General features: G+C 33.7%; 1 protein-coding gene across 2 annotated transcripts in view; it reads left to right on the forward strand.

The window, feature by feature from the left end:
• Positions 1–9,874, forward strand: part of LOC145324699 (uncharacterized) — a 48,795-nt gene extending 38,921 nt beyond the window's left edge. For both annotated transcript variants that reach the window (XM_080167290.1, XM_080167291.1), the window contains 4 exons: positions 1,590–1,671; positions 3,934–4,090; positions 6,721–6,793; positions 8,108–9,874. In XM_080167290.1, coding sequence (XP_080023416.1) covers positions 1,590–1,671; positions 3,934–4,090; positions 6,721–6,793; positions 8,108–8,174 — 379 coding nt within the window. In that variant the 3' untranslated portion in view covers positions 8,175–9,874. The remainder of the gene's footprint in view (positions 1–1,589; positions 1,672–3,933; positions 4,091–6,720; positions 6,794–8,107) is intronic.
• The last annotated feature ends 10,424 nt before the right edge of the window (positions 9,875–20,298 follow it).

The following is a 20,298-nucleotide window of genomic DNA, read 5'->3' on the forward strand; positions in this document are numbered from 1 at the left end:
TTGTTTTTCTTGAATAGCAACTTAGAAAATAACAGGTAGCATATTAGACTTTACATAATTAGATAGAAGAAATAATTGAACCATAATTGTAATCTACTTAGAGAGGAGTTGAGTGTCCAAACGTTTCAACCACTAATTGTAATCTTAAGAAGGGGTGATTTTGTGTAACATCATCGGGGATGTACATCAATTTATTGGCCATTGTATTATCCATTTAAATCCCCGATTCATGTTACTATTCACGCCTTGAGCAGCTGTACTACAGATAGACTGACAAACATTTCTTGAAAAGTAGATTTGCTAATAACTGTACAAAAATTGTTTATCATCTTGAACTTGAAGATGATTAAAGTCCCTCCACAGATTATGACGTCATACGATGAGATAACAAATGAGAGGCCAGCACAAATTTTACCATTGGTCAATTACAGTGTGTACTAGCCTCTCATTGGCTATTCTATCGTATGACGTCATAATCTGTGAGGGAGACTTTTATAATCTTCCTTGAACTTTAACTAATTAGGTTTATTATGATTATAATATAAAGAAATTAAAATCCTTCTCATTAATCTTTTTGTTGTTTATCAGATTGGAAATTCACAGCTTATACCAATAACGAAATTAATTCAAAAAAAATCACGAAACATATACGTGTTTTTCAGCTGTTGTTGGGGGCAATACTACTTTGAAACAAATTGGGATTTAAACTTGTTGCAAAATTAATTGAAAAGATTAAAATTATTGGTGGAAAAGTTAGGACTGCTTGTTTGAACCAACCAATCAATAATTATTAAAAAAGTACCCAAAGTTTCAAATCTACAAATGAGATTGCGTGATTATAAAATTTTGGGTACCAGTTCAATTAAAACTTCATTCTCACATAAACGACCCCTTAAATAGTGGATGTAAATATTCTTTTTTTCTCCCTGAGGTAGTAATTTATTTCCCTGAGGAATCATTTATTTCCCTGAGGTATCATTTATTTCCCTGAGGTATCATTTATTTCCCTGAGCATGGCAACCGGTAAACAGAATCTCAGTTCTGCACCACAAGCCTTGATGGCAACTGGTGAACAGAATCTCAGTTCTGCACCACAAACCTTGATGGCAACCGGTTAACAGAATCTTAGTTCTGCACCACAAGCCTTGATGGCAACCGGTGAACAGAATCTCAGTTCTGCACCACAAGCCTCGCACGACTGAAGTTCCCATGTCAATACAGTCATATTTATATAAAAATATATTTAGAAGATTTTTGAATTTTTTTTGAAGATTTTCAATTTTTTTTTTTTCTTTTGAAGATTTTAGAATTTTTATTAATTACTCATTATAAAGAAAGCATAATTACCTCAGGGAAATAAATGGCTACCTCAGGGAGAAAAATGAAAATTAAAAACCAAAATTAAACCACATTTTAGCATAAAAATGAGCTTTTGTTTATATGAGAATGATATTTCTATCCAGTTTTTTTTGTTTAGAAATGAAACTGGATAGGAATAAGCTCCCTTCCTGATTGTTAAAGAGCTTAGCTACTTTTCAAAATTTCCATTCTTATTTAAATTTGTTTCTGATGATTTTTATAATTTTCAGGGGAGAAATTCAACAGTTGAAGCTGCGAAGTGGCCCCGGGCATACAAATTCTTTACCTAGGGGCGGAGTCCTAGACCCTCAGGTGCAGAGATAGACATACAGAAAAACAGATAGATAGAGAGAGATATAGACAAACAGACAGACAGACAGATAGAAAGATAAAAAAGATAGACAGTTAGACAGTTAGACAAATAGACAGATAGACAGATAGACAGATAGACAGATAGACAGATAGACAGATAGACAGATAGACAGATAGACAGATAGACAGATAGACAGATAGACAGATAGACAGATAGACAGATAGACAGATAGACAGATAGACAGATAGACAGATAGACAGATAGACAGATAGACAGATAGACAGATAGACAGATAGATAGATAGACATATAAACAGATAGACAAACGCAGGATTTTTGGGACAAACGTCGAAGTGGACAAACACAGGAGTCCCAAAAATTTTTTTTTCAATTTTGAATGTTTTTATACAAAACACCGTTCCCTTTATTTTTCTTAGTTAGGTTAGGTTAGGTTATAGGCCAGGGGGCTAGGCAGGCTAGGGGGCCGATCGCTGCGGCCATAGTCATTTTTTTGTAGACAGGGGTATAAAAAAATTTCCAAATTGTCATATTATTAAAATAGCGGACACTCCTAGGTTTTACTTAAGCAATGTCCAATCCGACGTTTGTCCACTCTGACGTTTGTCCCACTCCTACGTTTGTCCACTCCGACGTTTGGGACTCCTGCGTTTGTCAACTCCGACGTTTGGGACTCCTACGCTTGGGGTAGGACCATATAGACAGATAGACTGATAGACAGATCGAAATATAGACAGATAGACAAACAGAAAACAAAAAAGTGAGAAAGAAAGACAGACTGATATACAGAGTGCGCCACATATCTAGGGACTTTTTTAAAACGGCCATAGCGTCAAAACTACTTGACCAATCAGGACGTTTGACCCCACTATAAAAAGCTTAGGTAATGACCTTTTAGCGCAAAAAAATCTTTGGGCGAAGATGGGCTCGTACTCCGAGCTGGCCGCGCTTATGTTCAACAAGGCAGATTCGAAGTGCGCCGGTGGTATAATCTGGATTCTCAACTAGGGCCCACTAAATCGGACCTCAGCCCATGTGTAGATGAGCTAGAGTTATGCAACTTGCTCTTTATCTAAAATGGCAAAGTGAAACGTGGCAGATATAGAGATGTCAAAAACGTCAAAAATCGTGTAAATTCGTAAAAATTTCTTGTTTCTCGACGTCAGAGACCCATATGGAACTTAGAACGTATTTTAGACTATGAATTGCGCTGACAACCCTAGATGAATCTTTCTGCCATTTCTAAAAAGGTATAAAACGTTGTTCTAGCTCAACTGTGGTCCAAATCAGAGCCTCCTTGTCTAAGGGTAGCTTGAAAGTTAGGTGAATTTTGATCCTGCGGTTACTCACATTCCTAAGGAAATGGGGCCTCCCAGCAGCCCGATCTTAATTCAATGGACTTTTTGACACTGGGCTATTTTGAAGCATGCACCAATAGACGTACCCATACCATAAAGACCCCCCTCATTGCCACTATCAAGGAGAACTTCGCCATCTTGGACAGTTACATTCTGACCTTAGCCTGCCGGCGGTTGAGGAGGCGGGTAGAGGCAGTGATTGATGCTGGCGGCGATTTTATTCAATGATCTAATAGTCATATACCTAATTTGCTGCCCAGTTTTAAAATTTAATAAAATCTTTAAAATTGACGATTTTATGTTCATTTGTTTACAATTTAGAAAAAGTCCCTAGATATGTGGCGCACCCTGTATATATATATATATATACATATAGATAGATAGATAGAGAATAGCGAGAGAAATAGACAGACTGACATTGATATATAGATAGATTGATATAAAGATAGAAAGTGAGTGAAATAGATAGAAATTGAGAGAGATAGCTAGAAGGATAGATTAACATAGCAACATTTTTTTCTTTTATATTTGTTGATATATTTCTTTTATTTATTTGACTTTTCTTTATAGAAGGAAAAAAAGAACAATCAAGAAAAAAAAGTCTTTAGATTTGTTCCATTGATAAGTTTAAACTGGCACTTTCTCTCAAAGTTCTCTTTGAACAAACAATCATCCCCAATCCCTTTTTGAAAATAATTTGAAAATAAGGTTTTAGGGGATAGTTTGTTATGCCTAACCCCCCCCCCCCCACTTAGATTTTATCTATTTTTTTTTTAATTGAAAAATTGAGGTGTGTTTTTCTGTGCTCCACGAGACCACGTACCTTAGCTTATGAAAGATGTTTCAGATAGGAGTAAAATTTTCCTTAAAAAATGCAATTTTTCAGGACTTTTTCAACCAGCACCCACGAGTATCTGCCCAAACCGAGCAACGGGTCAAAAAACTGACAAAATTTTTCGGCGATGAGCCTCCCCTCCTCAGATTATACCTGAAAAATCTTGGCTATGAAAAATACGCGTCCATATTTGAAGAGGCCAAAATTGGTAAGATTTTTGCTATAAATAGCGTGTGCTTGTCACTGGATGAACAAATATAGTTTTTTCTTTTCTTGGAAGCCCTGAATGGGTCCTTATATATATACAGGATACCATCTCTTTAGGGAATAGTAATTCTCCTGTTAGGAAAGGTTCTTAGAAAAATATTTCCCCATTCCCGACCCCCCCCCCCCCAAAAAAAAAAAAAATACAAATAGCCACAAAGATTAAAGTAATATATATAGAGCGATCAATAGTATATGTAACAACCACCCCTTTTCAAAGACCTTCTACCGACTTTGGATTGGGTCCTTGAAATCAGCTGAATCTTTCAAAAATGTAAATACAGCCGGGTGCTGGCAAAAGAACCAAGAGCAAATTGTAAACTAATGTTAACGCAAGGACGCCCAAGCTTTTTACTTTGTATTGGGGTAAAATTAGGGGTTCTTTACGTTCAAGGGGAGTAATCTAACATATTTAAAAACAACTTAAGAGGTGTAGATAAGAGATTTCAAAGTCTAAAGGGGTAAACACCCCTTTACCCCTTTACTTGGACGTCTATGTATTAGCTATAATGATTTCTGTATTTTACCTAGTTAATTTCGTTTTTGCATTGTTTAAATACTGTTCATTTGTTGAAAAATATTTTGAAAATTATCTATTGATCTCATAAAACTGACAATAACCCAATTACTTAAAATAAGGACATAGTTAATTTGCCACCACCTCAAGGAGAGTTCAACCCTTTATGGAAAAATAATTGAAAACAACGTAAATTCAGGCGAAAAATAAATTTGGGAACATCTGCAATATATTAGTTCTATATTTGTCGCTAGATGTCACTAAAAACTTGATAATTATGATTTGCAAGAAAGCATTCACATCATTAATAAAAATGTCTTGTTAATCACAAATAACTAGGTTTAACAATTCAGTATTGTAAATCGGAAAAGATGAATATTAATATAATTTCATAGTCAGGAGCCTAGTTGTAAGAAATTGATAATGGGAGTTTTAAATACTTCATATAAGTTTAGACAGAAATGACAATTTTTCACAAAAATTGTCCCTTTCTTTTTCAAAAAGCAGAAGAAAGCATTGAACAGCTGAATTTAGAAAGCAAAGTTTAAGGAAATTATTCTCGTCTGCTGAGCTTTAGGGTCTTTGCCATCGGATATCATTTAGTAATCTGTTTATACATCTATACTATAAATTAATTCCACAAAGTTTAGTGAACCCTTTTACTCCCCATAATATGCCACTAAAGGCTAGAAGTGCTCAGTTACTTCAGGGATCTAAAGGGATAAGACAATGGACGATAAATTGATGTACACCCCCAATGATAACGCACAGAAGTACAATTAGTAGTTGAAACGTTTGGACACTCAAGTTAATGAATCAACAAATGACACTTCATAAAAAGTCCCTAAAGTTGTTAAACAGAATACGAAAACGTTATTATAAAACTTTATGGACTAGTGTAATAAACAGCCTAATATCCCCTCCTTCCCGTCAATTACTTACAATTTGAATTTCTAAATAAGAATACCTACGTAATTTGTTACATAAAATTTATAAAGAATAAATTGTTTATTATTATAAATCAAATTATGAAAAGGTACAATTAAAATATCATTTTCCTGCGAATCTGATAAAAGGATAAAATGTGGATTATAATGATTTGAAAATAAAGTTAATATGGTTATGAAATAATGTTGTTTAGAGAAAATTTACTATTTAGAGAATGACTTTTAAGTAGAGATAATTTAAAGTATTAAATAATAACCATCCCCTAAATTTTCACTGAAAGCCCACCCCCCCCCCCCCATTATTTTAGAACTAAAGAGAATAGTGGGAAAGGGGAAGTTTTTCGTTTGTTTGTTAATTTTTGTGAAGTTAGGTGAGGTTATATTGAATACTAGGTAGCCCCATAAGGTTATATATGACCCGCAGTGGTTAGGCATATGAAAATATTAACCACCCCTCTCTTTTTTCATTTTTTCTTTAAAATCAGGGTGGGGGGGGGTTTAATGATCAATAGGCTCTTTATGGGGAAAGCCTCGTAATGTTTGTTGCAGTGTTTGCATGTTTACAGGGTTTTAGGGTCCTTATTTTATTGGCTTTTAAGCATGCCCAGGCTAATAACTATTGTTTTTTCCAGTGTTTCGGAGCCGGAGCCGGGAGCAGCAACATTTTTGATGGAGCCGAAGCCGTATTTTTCGTTAAAAACGGCTTCGGCTCCGGATTAGTTAAAAATGATTTTTTTAAGTAATATTATTTTGGCAACGGTCTATTTCCATATAATAAACTGAAAAACTATTGTTACTTAACAAATAGACACACATCCTTCTACTTTTATATAGCTTTAATCAAATAAAAGCAAAATATTTTATATTATTTATTTTATTTTATCAAATTCAATAATGAAAAAAAATTTATATATTAATTTAAAGGTAGGAGTCGGAGTCGGAGCCGGAGCCGGAGCCGCATCAAAATTATACTGCTCCGACACCCTGGTTTTTTCCGTTCTTGAGATCTTAATGTACAAAGGGAAACACTAACTTTTATTACCTTAATATATAGAATTAGGTTATGATTTTTTAAACATTTAATTTAGTCATAATTATTGTATTATCTAGGTATGTTAGAGCTTCCTTATTTATCTGAAGACAGGCTGGAGAAACTTGGCATACCCTTGGGTCCAAGAATAAGGTAAACATACAGCTAGACGTACAGTCGGACACAAGTAATTATAGAGTAGGCGTGCTAATACAGTGTATCTATGGTGAAGAAAAAAAATTGGACATATCCTATTAGGATGGAGGGTGGGGGGTGGGGGGGATAGGTATAATAAAGCATTCATCTATAATACAGAGTAGCTTGATGTCTGTCTGTCCGTCCGTCCGTCTGAAGCTTAAGATCTCGGTAACCACTGAACCGATCGGATTCTACTCTTCAGGGAATATACCTACTGGTTCTGTGGTGGTTTTAGGCTATTTTCTTGGGGGGTGGGACACCCCCAACCCCCTCAAAAACAAAAAAAATCCCCCCCATTTTTTTTTGTAGGAGATATCCTTGGTCCTTTTTTTGCAGGAGATTTCCTTGATCCTTCTTATTTTTTTTACGAATTTCACCTTAACTTTTTTTATCATCTCTTAGGGCAAAGCCCCTAGAGGCTAGGGGCGAAGCCGCTAGTATTTCATAAAGTAGTATGATGTCTATCTGACGTCTGTCTGTCTGAGCATAAAGATTGTCATACCCGCTGAACCGACACGGTTGTGCTTCTCACGGAATAAAGATACTGGTCCTGTGATGGTTTTAAGCTATTTTTTTTTTGGGGGGGGGGGCATTTTAAATAACCAAATAATAAAATTTCCCTAAAAACAATTTTTTAAAACAAATACAAATAAGGGGTAACATGTTGTGCATCTTCAATCCCACTGGGACAAAGCCCCTAGAGGCACGGGGCGATTACACTAGTAGCAAATAAGAAACTGGGAAGGCTTGACATACAAACAATTTTGTAGTGTAACCACTTTTTTTATGGCGAAGCTAATCTATAATTCACTTTGTATGTCCGCCGTCAGTCAGTCTGTCCGTAACGGGATGGGGAAAACGTGATTTTCTCGGCCCTTATTCAAGATAGACAGCTGAAATTTTTAGTGAAGATTCCTATGACATGTGCCCATCTAATCTATACATTGTTTTGTCCATCTGTCTGTTATTTGGGGTGCCAGATCGATTTCTAAATTTACAAGTTTTCACGATTTAACTTCTTTTTAAGGTAGATGGCTGAAATTTTCAGGGATTAATTAATTTTACATTCTACACATTTTCACAAAGTTTTATTAAGAATTGTCTATTCATTGCGGTGTTAGATAGTTTCCTAGATTTTAAAGTTTTTTTTTTATTTTAAAGGTTGTGTGAATTTAAAGGTTTCGTGATTTCCCTATTTTAAGTTTAATGTTTATTGTATAAAACTGTTCTAAACTCTAAATATGGTGTATTAATTATTTATTTTTTCAGGATTTTGCAGGAGGCCAAGATTCCTTATAACGTGGATGGACAAAATTACAATGTCTATATTTTATAGTACCTGTTTACTATAACAATTAACAGACATTTTTATACAATTATAGTTAGATTGTGTGAATACGTAAATAGTTTTTATAACGCATCGTATTATAGAACTTTTCCGTGAATATTAAAATTAGAAATTAAAAGATTAAAACCAGTTTTGTTATTTTTATTTCAATATTCGTGGAAAATTGTCTGTAATTCGATGCTATATATATATACATTGATTTTCAGTATGGCTGAGAACCAGTTCCAATCCATACAGGGGCCTCTATTTTAAGCTCCCCTTCAAAAAATCCTTGCGCATTTCCAAAATAAATCTATTCTACAGCTTTTTTATTCTTTTTTTTTGGATTTAGATTTAAAATAAAACCTCCCTTCCTATATTTAGATATTATAATTTTTTCATCAATTTATACATATTTTTATTATTATAACAGGGTTAGCTTAATGTTTAAAAAGAGAAAAATTAAACGGCTGATATATAATATGTAATACTCAAATATACTCTTAATATTCATAAACCATATGTTTTTGTTAAATGTTATTAAATTTACTTTTTTCGCCAAGTAAATAGGAAAAAATAACATTTTTTCGCCTTTTTACTTAAATAGAAAATCATTAAGATGTTATTTATCTAAAACAAAGTACATTCAGAAAAGATTAAACTTGTCATGTACAGAAAAATAAGAGAAAAACAAGGGTAGTATTATTTTAAGTAGCGCAATAACTCAAATGAATAAGGCATATACGTAAAAAAAATAACATAGTAAAATTTATTGTCAATTTAGCTTGCTAATATGGACCTCATTTATTAATCAGTTCGGGAGAATATGGGGTAAAGAGGGTTTTGGGGGGAATCGTTGTTTTAGCCAGCTGCGAGCATTACTTCACCAGAGTATGTGAAAATCTGGTGCAACTTCCAAGTAATAATATATCGATTTTCACAATATACATTTGATTTTATAATTAAAGAGTAGCTGGGCTTATAGAATATATTGTACATTGATAAGAAGTGGGTGGTAATATGTAATTATTAATTACAAAAAACATAATCATTTTTAAAAGTGAAGCTTTTCTATAATTAGGGTCGGTCCGTCCGTTCGTCCGTAACGGATAGCTCTTTTCGTTAATTTAGGCATGTTAGAATTGTCCTATCGATTTCAAATTTTGCATGGCGATTCCTTTAGTAGTTAGGTACGATTTAGAAAACGTAGCAACTCTATAATCATCACCAAAATGTCCGTACGTCCATTTTAAACATGTTGATTTTTTTACTTTTTTAACAACAAATTTTTATGTGATCTAATCATCCGATTGATCTGATTTTTGGTATATGGATTCCTGGAACAGCAAAGTATAATGGTATAAGCGAAGCAACTCTATAATCAAGTCCTAAAAATGTAAGTATGTCCATAAACATTATCCTGAATCAATCAGTTTTTCAACAAATTTACTTACAATTTTGCTTTGACTTATATACATTTATATTCTGATAATTCAGTTCTGACACCATACAAGTGTTAATGTCCGTATGTCCTACCGTTTCAGAGCTTCGCTTTTATGGATGTTGTCATCCTTGTTTTATTTCTTCTTCTGTATTACAATTATTATTATTGAATGAATTTTAATCATATTGTTTTTTGTTATTATTTCATAATTTACATACTTGTATTGTATCTTTTATATATACATTTAATAAATCTTGTTCAAGTACTTTATGACTTTTCTATCAGCTACGCCTCTAGGGGCACTTGAGGAGAGGAGATTCAAATTTTATAACCCATTTTATTATCTTAGATTTTAAAATAAATAGTGAGGAAAAATTTTTTGTGGGGGGAGGGAATTTTTTTTTTTTGGGGGGGGGGGTTTCTTCCCCCCATTTTTAATTTTAGTTTTAAAAATTTTTTTGGAAGGGGGGAATTTTTTTCTAGGGGCGATTTCTGTTGGGAGGGTGGTGGTACCCTCACCTAAATTAGTTATAAACCTTCCCAGGACCTCTGAGAAGCTACCATGTTAAGGAGAACCAGATCGGTTAAGCGGTTAGCGAGATCCTTTGGTACAAACAGTACACACAGACACACAAACACTTAGACAAACAGACATCCTTTTACTTTAGTATAAGGATAAAAAATATTGTTATTAACTTTTCCGCATATTAGATTTATCGGCATATGTTTGGCTTTTTATGACAATGGTACTAAAATTGGTCCTAAAAAAGTTTGTCTGTCTGTATGTCACACTTTTCTTATTTGGTGTATCTCAGCCAATTTTGAACTAAATGTCTAAATGCACCAAATAATAGCCTATGGATATTAGGGTGGGTTCATATCGGAATTAGACAAAGCGGGAATATGCAACAGATAAAATTAACCTTAAAAACATTTCTGACCGAAAAAGAATTTTAAAAAATTGAGTTTTAGAGCACGACCACTTAAAAATATAATTCATTACTTATTAGTATGCAAAGACGACATTCAAAAAATTTTTTGAATCAGAACTATGGCTTCATGGTGCTCCCTGGAAAGGCCTTGAGGAGCTGAATCAGGAACTTTTGTCCGTTTCAAAATATCTCGTTCCTAGCCTTAGAAATCACTAAAAAACCAAAAAAAATTTAAGGTTTATTGAGAATTGTCCAATTTGTAGAGGTTTTTTAGATTTTCTCAGGCTAGGAACGAGATTTTTTGAAACGGACAAAAGTTCCTGACTCAGCTCCTCAAGGCATTTCCAGGGAGCACCATGAAGCCATAGTTCTGATTCAATAAATTTTTGACTCCCATTTACAAATAGCTATACAATTGAATGTCTGGTCGTCAGCGGTTTTAAGACTTAGGATAAATTTTAAATCATCCAGAGGTGTATTATATCTATATAAATTGAGTGCAGATCCCCGCTTTGGCCTCAGAATAAAAATGTCTAAAATCGACCCACCCTAATGGATATATGATACAAGTCTAAACAAAATTGTAAGTTAATTTCTTTTAAAATTGAATACTTACAGGATACTTTTTATAGTAACGTTTTTACATTTTTGTAACAATGTATCTTGTTAAAAGAGAAGATTTTATATAATTAAGGTCGGTCTGTACGTCTGTTGGCTTTTTTTTTGTTAATTTAGGCATGTTAGAATTGTCCTATTGATTTCAAACTTTCCATGATGATTCCTGTAGTAGTTATGTACGATTTAGGAAGCCTAGTAACTCTATAAATGTTACAGAATGTCCGTACGTTCATTTGAAACATGTTGAATTTATCTTTTTTAACAACAATTTTTTATGCGATAAAATCATCTGATTTATCTGACTTTTGGAGTACTGATTTCTATTACCAAAGGTACAATATTATAAGCGTAGCATCTCTGTCCTAAAAGTCAGAATTCTGTATTTCCGAAGTTTTGCAACAAATTTACTTATAATTTTGTCAAAACATATATATTTATATTTTGCATATTCAGTTCTGACACTCTACAAGTGTTAATGTTCGTCTGTCATACCGTTTTTGAGCTTCGCTTTTATGGATGTTGTCATCCTTGTTTTCTTATGATTCTTATTCCAAAAATGAGATAAATAGGATAATTATATCATAAAAAAATAGTTTTGAAAATCCACATGTTTCAAATGGACGTACTTACTTTCTAATAAAGATTATAGAGCTGATCTATTCTTACCAATTCGGACCTAAATGTTCCAGAAATCACTATGCTAAATTTGAAATTTATAGAACAATTCCAACATGCCTAAATTGACAATTACAGCTATCCGTTACTGACGTACGGAGCTACCCTTATTATAGAAAAGCCTCATTACCATTGGTAGGACATGAAATTCCTGACATTTATATTCTCAAGAAACTCTTTAATGGATGAAATTCGTAAAAATGGGCGGAGTCACACAATCTTAATCCCCTTGTCCATAACCCCCCCCCCCCCCCAAATAAGCATATGGTATAGGACATGACATTCCTGATATTTATAAATTTAAGAAACGCTTTAAGGGGCAAATGGATTAACTGGTAAAAATGGGCGGAGTCACGCAACAATAATCTCCTTGTCATTAATCCCCCCCCCCCAATGAACATATGTTAGGAGGTACAAAAAATTTCAGAAGAAAATTTCCTACAAGACATTAATTTTTCTATGGGTATAACAGGGGAAAAACTTGATTTTAAAAATTGGAAAAATGGGCGGAGTGTCACGCAACCATAATCCCCTTGTCCATAATCCTCTCCCTCCACTAAACATATGGTCAGACATAAAATTCCTGACATTTAAAAATCTAAATTGGTAAAAATGGGCGGTGTCTAATAAAAATAATCCCCCCCCCCCCCCCATATGGATTAAATTGGTAAAAATAGGTGAAGTCACACAATCATAATTCCCTCGTCAATTACCCCCCCCCCCCCCCCATAAACATTTGTGAGGAGATTAATTTTTCCATGGGTATAAAAGAGAGAAAATTTGATTAATACAATCAGTTTGTCCTAGTGGTTCTAACTATTAACAGGTACAATATTCATTCTAATTATAGATTTATTTCCTTGTGAATTAATAAGTACAATTGATACGTATATTTATAATACTAAGTCTATTCTTGGACCTATGATTTATTACTTTGATAGTCTTCTGCAATTCTTTAGGGAGATTTTTGTTGAATAACAATTAAGTAACTATTCTATACATTTTGCTATTTGATGACATCTTTAGTAATGATACACCTAATTGTTGTTAACAATTTCATCTTTTTTTACAGGGATGAAGTACACATTATTTTTGGTAGCGTCTGGCACAAGCCTATGCTGAGGCTGAAGCCTATGCTGAGGCTGACGCCTATGCTGAGGCTGACGCCTATGCTGAGGCTGAAGCTGATGCGGTACCTCCACGCTGTCGTCGCCGACCCTGCAGCCCAGGATGTCCCAGGAGATTATGTAGAGGTAAGAGATCAGCTGATGCCGATGCCATACCTCCACGCTGTCGTCGCCGACCCTGCAGCCCAGGATGTCCCAGGAGATTATGTAGAGGTAAGAGATCAGCTGATGCTGAAGCCGATGCCATACCTCCACGCTGTCGTCGCCGACCCTGCAGCCCAGGATGTTATCCTAGGAGATTATGTAGAGGTAAGAGATCAGCTGATGCCGAAGCCGATGCCATACCTCCACGCTGTCGTCGCCGACCCTGCAGCCCAGGATGTCCCAGGAGATTATGTAGAGGTAAGAGATCAGCTGATTTTAAAGCTGCTGCTGGTTATATTTTCTGAAAATTATATTAATCTTATATATATTTAAAATAACTATTATCTTAAAATAACTATTATATATATTTAAAAAAACTATTCATTTGAAATACATGTATTAAATATTATATCTTTTTTTTTCTTTTATTAAAATTATCTCTTTAAGTGTTTTAATCCCAAGTTATAATCCCCCTCCCCTCTAAACATAAGGTAGAACATGAAATTCCAGACATTTATAAATTGAAGAAACACTGGAATTATGGATTAAATTGGTAAAATTGGTGGAATCACACAACCATAATCCCCTTGCCTACAATCCTTCCCCCACTAAACATATGGTAGGACATGATTAAGTTGGATTAAATTGGTAAAAATAAGCGGAGTCACAAAACCATAATCCCCTTGTCCATAATCTCCCCTCCCTAACTAAACATATGGTAGCACATGAGATTCCTGACATTTATAAATAACAGAAATGCTTTAAGGGGCCTATTGATTAAATTGGTATAAATGGGCGGAGTCACATAATCATAATCCCCTTGTCCATAATCCCCCTCCCCCCTAAACATATGGTAGAACATGAAATATCACTATGAAATATACTACCTTATGTTTAGGGGGGAGGGGGATTATGATTATGTGACTCAGTCAATTTTACTATTTTAATCAATAGGCCCCTAAAAGCGTTTCTTAGATTTATAAATTTCATGTATTTCATGTCCTACCTTATGTTTAGTGGGGGGGGGGGGGATTAATGACAAGGGGATTGTGACTCCGCCCATTTTTATCCCGTCCCCTCCAACTTAATAAACAAACTAACTAATAAATGAGGCCAATATTATCATACAGTAAGCAAAATTAAAAGGAATAGTGCATCTTTTATCATTTCCTAATTAATTCAATTTATTTGCGGATGATAATATTGGCTATGAATTTAAACCAAAATAGGGTTTGGTCATATGAGCTTGTTTTGTATTAACCAATAAGAGATAAAATACATGGATATATTCAAAGGGAAAAATTTGCTTTTAATTTTGCTTACTGTATCATAATATGGGCCTCATTTATTAGTTAGTTCGTTTATTAAGTAAGAGGGGACGGGGTAAAGTGGCTGGATGGGGGTCGATTTTTTAGCCAGCTGCAAGCATCACATCATTTGGTTTACATGAAATTCTAGTGCTACATCCAAGTAGTAATATAAGTATAATAATAATGCAGCAATTGGATTTGCTGTAAAGGAGAACCATATCAGTGCAGCTGTTTTCAAGATCCTTTGGCACAGAGAGAGAGACCGACACCCTAGTATTTTATATAAGCTTCTTATTGCTTTGTAACTTAGTGGCTTTCTTTACCCTTTGATCAACCTAATTTTTCGTATTTTATATTTAAAAAAAAAAATTTTTTTTAATTTTATTTGGGGAGGGGAATTTTTTTTGAGGGGGGGGTTAGTCGACCCCACTAAATTAATTTTAGTTTAAAAAAGAAAGAAAAAAAATTGGGGGGTGGGGTATTCTTTTATTTTATCTTTTTTTTGGGGGGGGGTATCCACCTCCCAAGAATATAGTTATAAACATTCCCGGGACCTATAAGAAGCTATCCTGTAAAGGAGAACCCGATCGTTTCAGCGGTTTTTCAAGATTCGGCACAGAGAGAGACCAACATCCTAGTACTTTCCAGCTTCTTATTGCTTTGCAACTTATGAACATAAATATTCTTGTCATATTTAATTCTCTAACAACTTTCATATCAAGTATTTATCATGTCTAATAATGAATATATTGACAGAATTTGGACCTCATTTATTAGCCAGTTTGGTAGGGGGATGGGATGGGGGGATAAATGTTGCGAGACGTCAATTTAGCCAGCTGCGAGTATGACTTTTGTAGAGTTCATTAAAATCTGGTGCAACATCCATTTAATAATATATCGACCTGTCTAATGGTTGTTAGTAGCGAAGCTACTCTATAATTCACTTTGTCTGTCCGTCAGTCAGTCAGTAACGCTATGGGGGAAACGTGATTTTCTCGGCTCCTATTAGAGATAGACAGCTGAAATTTTTAGTGAAGATTACTATGACATATGCGCATCTAATCTATACATTGTTTTGTCCGTCGGTCTATTAATTGGGGTGCTAGATCGATTCCTAAATTTTTACGTTTTTGTAATTTTCTCAATTCCTGTTCAAGATGAATGGCTGGAATTTTCAGGGATTAAATAAATTCAAATTCTACATATTTCCAACAAGTTTTATTAACATACCTTTTTTGGTTGGGGTGCTAGATTGATTCCTAGATTTTTAGGATTTCATGATTTTTCAGACCCTATACAAGATAGACAGCTGAAATTTTCAGAGATTGAATAAGTTTATATCCTACATATTTCTATTAAGTTTTATTAGGATGCCCTTATTGAGGTGCTAGATCGATTCCTAGTTTTTCAAGTTTTTGTGCTTTTCTTAACTCCTGTTCAAGATAAACGGGTGGAATTTTTAGTGATTAAAATAGTCATTATTCTACATATTTTAACCTATTATTGGTTGATGTGCTAAAACGAATTTTGATTTTAACGTTTTTCTTATTAGCTTAATGCTTCAAAAGACAATCATACATTATTCCCAGATGTCTATTCATAATTTTTGAGCTTCGCTACTTATGGATGTTGTCATCCTTGTTTTGGTTTAAAAAAGGCGGGGAGAGATGGACATTAAAACCATGGAGTAAGGGAGGGGACAATGGGCAATAAATTCAATTAAAGAGTTCTAGCTAAAAAGCAATGAAAACCAGATTTATCAAAAAAAAATTGACCAAAATTGTAAAGGGATCATGGTAATATAATTTAGAACAAAATTAGATCTAAGAAAAAAATAATTTACTTGAAAATTAAATTACCAATACATCACAATGTAGTAAACATTCTTTAATTAAGAACCTCGTAAAAGTGTCGAACTATGAGGTCAGAAAAAAATAACAATTAACCAATGAAAAGCTAGTATTCACTGTAATTGACCAATGGTAAAATATATAGTGGTCTCTCATTGGTTAATTATTAATTTTTTCTGACGTCATAGTCACACACTTTTACTGGGTTCATAATTAATCACTAGAAAAATCGTGTTTAGAACTTCGTCAACCCTTCTCATACATTTTTAACTGCCACATAAATTCAATTGGTTCTTAGATTGTGTAATACATAAATATCACAGTAGAAATTCTATCCATGAAATTACATTTTCTTGGGAAAAAATATTTGTTAAAACCAGCCTTTTTATAACAAAGTGCTGTCTGCTATTTTGAAAACTAACTCAGCTAGTTAGCGGGGCATTGATGCGCTAGTACCCAAAGTCAGTCAGAACCTGCTGAATTTGTGCACATTCCCTTTAAGCCAGTACCTAAAGTCTGAGACTCTTAAAAATTAAATATTCGATCCATTGTCCCCTCGCTTACTCCCTGCATTAAACCAACAACTCCTTTTAAAAAGTGTTATGCCAATATTACAAAAGTTGCTGTCCAAAAAACTATTGAATCCAATTTACTCCATTTTATACTTTTAATAGTAAAGGAGATCAAAATAGCATTTTTAATTTTTTACAACAATTTTTTGCAAGGACTTATTGCAAAATTCAAAACAATTTGTAATTAAAAACTACTCTTTTCCCGCCCATTTTATCACCATTAAATCTCATATTTTTTTTGGCCATTTTGAAATAATGTAACATTTTTTAAACGCTGTTTTAAAAAAGAAGATATACAAGTTTTGATTAAGAGCAAGTCTCAGGGCATAATTGCATGATTTATTTTTTCCGAGAAGTTTCTTAAATCCACTACAATTAATAATTTGTTATATATAAACCATCTTTTAAAAACTAATAAAGTTATCTGTTCAATAGCCCTGAAAAAACGATTTATTTGTAAAGTTGTTTTGCCAAAATATCATTTATGTAAAGATTGTCTAAAAGTGTACATTCAGTTAAATTTAGTTAAATAAAGCATTTTTATGTGATATCAAATAAAACCCATTTGTGTAAGGGTCTGATTAACAAAAACAATTATATCCATTAGTAATGAAGAAATGATACGTTAACAACTAATTTGTGTGCAATGGAAAGCCTAAAAATAGTGATACAAGTTGACAAGTTATAAACTTTGATTTATAGGAGGAATTTCATAGGTTTTGTGTTTAAAAGTTGAGTTTTTAAACATGTTCAATAGTCCCTGACAATAGTAAAAATTAAAGCATTTTTTCTACTCTATGATATAAAGTTGTAAGGTTTGTGTCTGAAGCTAAAGATCTCGGGAATTGCATGTCTGAATTTGTTGTGCTTTTAGTTAAACTTCATAAATATCTCCAGATATAAAGAGGAAATTATAATGATTATTGAGAAGCAGGGCTACCAAAATTGGTAGATTTTTTTGTCAAGAATTTGCTTCAATTTGGATATAAAAGTTTATTACAATGCAGAAACTTTTTTCTCGTATTCATTTGAATCCGGTGGATAGGAACCGGTTCTTATCCAGACGAAAAAACTATGTCTAGCATCGTATTATATCCAGTTTTCTACGAATATAAAGATGTACAATTATAAGATTAAAACCAGTTTTTTTAGCCTGTGCCTTCGGCACCTCGGGGCTAAAAAACTGGTTTTAATCTTATAATTCTACATTCTATATCCGCGGAAAGCTGTTTATGATACGATGCGAGAAATAACTAATCTTGTATTGAGTGAGATAATGTGAACTTTATCTTCAAATAAAATATATTACTTTAGCCCTTGATTTACTTATTTTAAAGAAGGCACCGGCTAAAAAAACTGGTTTTAATCTTATAATTGTACATTTTTATATTCGTAGAAAGCTGGATATAATACGATGCTAGACATAGTTTTTTCGTATGGATGAGAACCGGTTCCTATCCACCGGATTCGAATGAATACGAGAAAACATTTTTAAAAGCGAAACTTTTCTATTATTAGAGTTGGTCCGTACCTCAGTACGTACCTCAGTAGTTAATTCAAATATCCTTTCGATTTCAAACTTGCATGATGATTTCTATAACAGTAAGGTACGATTTAGAAAGTGTAGCAAATCTATAATCGTTACCAGAAGAAAGTCCGTACGTCCATTTAAAAGATGATGATTTTTTACTTTTTTTGTCAACAAATTTTTGTATGTTAAAATTATCCGATTCATCTGATTTTTTGAATACTGAATCCTATTAAAACAAAGTATATCTTATAAGAAAAGCATCACTATTATCAAGTCCTAAAAATGTTAGTATGTCCTTAAACAGTATCAAGCATTTAAGCAGTTTTGCAACAAATTTATTTATAATTTTGTTAGTACTTATGCATTGATATTCTGCTTTTTCAGTTCTGACACTCTACAAGTGTAATATTCGTTTATCACCCATTTCTGAGCGTCGCTTTTATGGATGTCGTCATCCTTGTTTATTATGCATTTTCTTGCATAGAAAGGTTAAATATTGAATTACAGAAATATCAGGAGATTTATTACAAACAAGGATGACAACATCCATAAAAGCAAAGCTCTGAAATGGGTGATAAACGAATATTAACCCTTAACAGTCGGGCCCCTTGCCGCACCTTAATCAGTCGGGGGGGGGGGGGGGGCGTTCAACGCCCCCCCATATTATCTCAGTTCCTATTAGAGCTAGAGGGCTAAAAATTTTTGTGCAAGTCCCCTGTGTTATGATGAATTTCCGACCTTTCATTTTATTTAACAACCTTTGTTTTTAGGTCCTTTTTTACTTAAAAATTTCAAACGGCTGTAATTTTTTTATTTTTGAAGCTAGAAGAACAATTTTTTTGCAGAAAATGTTTATTTTTATGTAAATTTTATATTTGAAATATCAAACATAAATTTCAGCGGCCGCAGCTGTATTTGGCAGCTGCCAGCCGCCGCAGTCGGCGGTCGGCGGGAAAACGGCGGCGGATCTTTATGAAATTTTAATACGTTATCAAGACATGTAAGAAAAGCTTAAGTTTAAAATTTGAAGTCTCTAAGTCAAAAATTGCGGCCACAGGAGCCTTTAAAAGATTTCTGGAGACCTGGAGGATCAGGACCTGCAGGATCATACCTGGAACCTGAAATTGACTTAAACACCTGTATTTAAGATGAGGATGTACTACTAAAGGATATTTTTGTAATTTGGTAAGATAAAATGCTTTGTTTAAGTCAAAAAAATATTTTTGTTCTTTACCTGGATGACCCTGCCAGGTTTGCTGGCATCCTGTGGACGCCAGGATGGAGATTTTCAAAAAATTCCGACTCTCAGTTATGTGTCATACCCATACTTAAAAAGTCAAGCAGTTTGGGCTCTTTATCTTTCACTCACAGAAAATGAGATAGAAAAAACCGGATGGGGGGGCGTTCAACGCCCCCCCCCCCCGACCGTTAAGGGTTAACACTTGTAGAGTGTCAGAACTGAAAAAGCAGAATATCAATTTATAAGTACTAACAAAATTATGGTAGGACAGACGAACATTAACTCTTGTAGAGTGTCAGAACTGAATATACAAAATATAAATATATATGTTTTGACAAATTTATACATACATTTGTTGCAAAACTTCTTAAATACAGAATTCTGTTTAAGGACATACTTACAGTGTTAAGACTTGATTATAGAGATGATTCGCATATGATATTTTACCTTATTGTAATAGGAATTAGTACTCTAAAAATTTGATCAATCGGATGATTATATCCCTTAAAAATTGTTGTTAAAAAAGTTAAAAATCAACATGTTAAAAATGGACGTACGGACATTCTGGTAATGATTATAGAGTTGCTTCGCTTTTTAAATCGTACCTAACTACTACAGGAATCATCATGCAAAGTTTGAAATCGATAGGACAATCCTAACATGCCATAATTAATGAGAGAAAAAAACTAT

Source organism: Acartia tonsa, chromosome 7 (assembly GCF_053477335.1).
Source record: "Acartia tonsa isolate MP-2025a chromosome 7, ASM5347733v1, whole genome shotgun sequence".
NCBI classification, from domain to species: Eukaryota; Metazoa; Arthropoda; class Copepoda; order Calanoida; family Acartiidae; genus Acartia; species Acartia tonsa.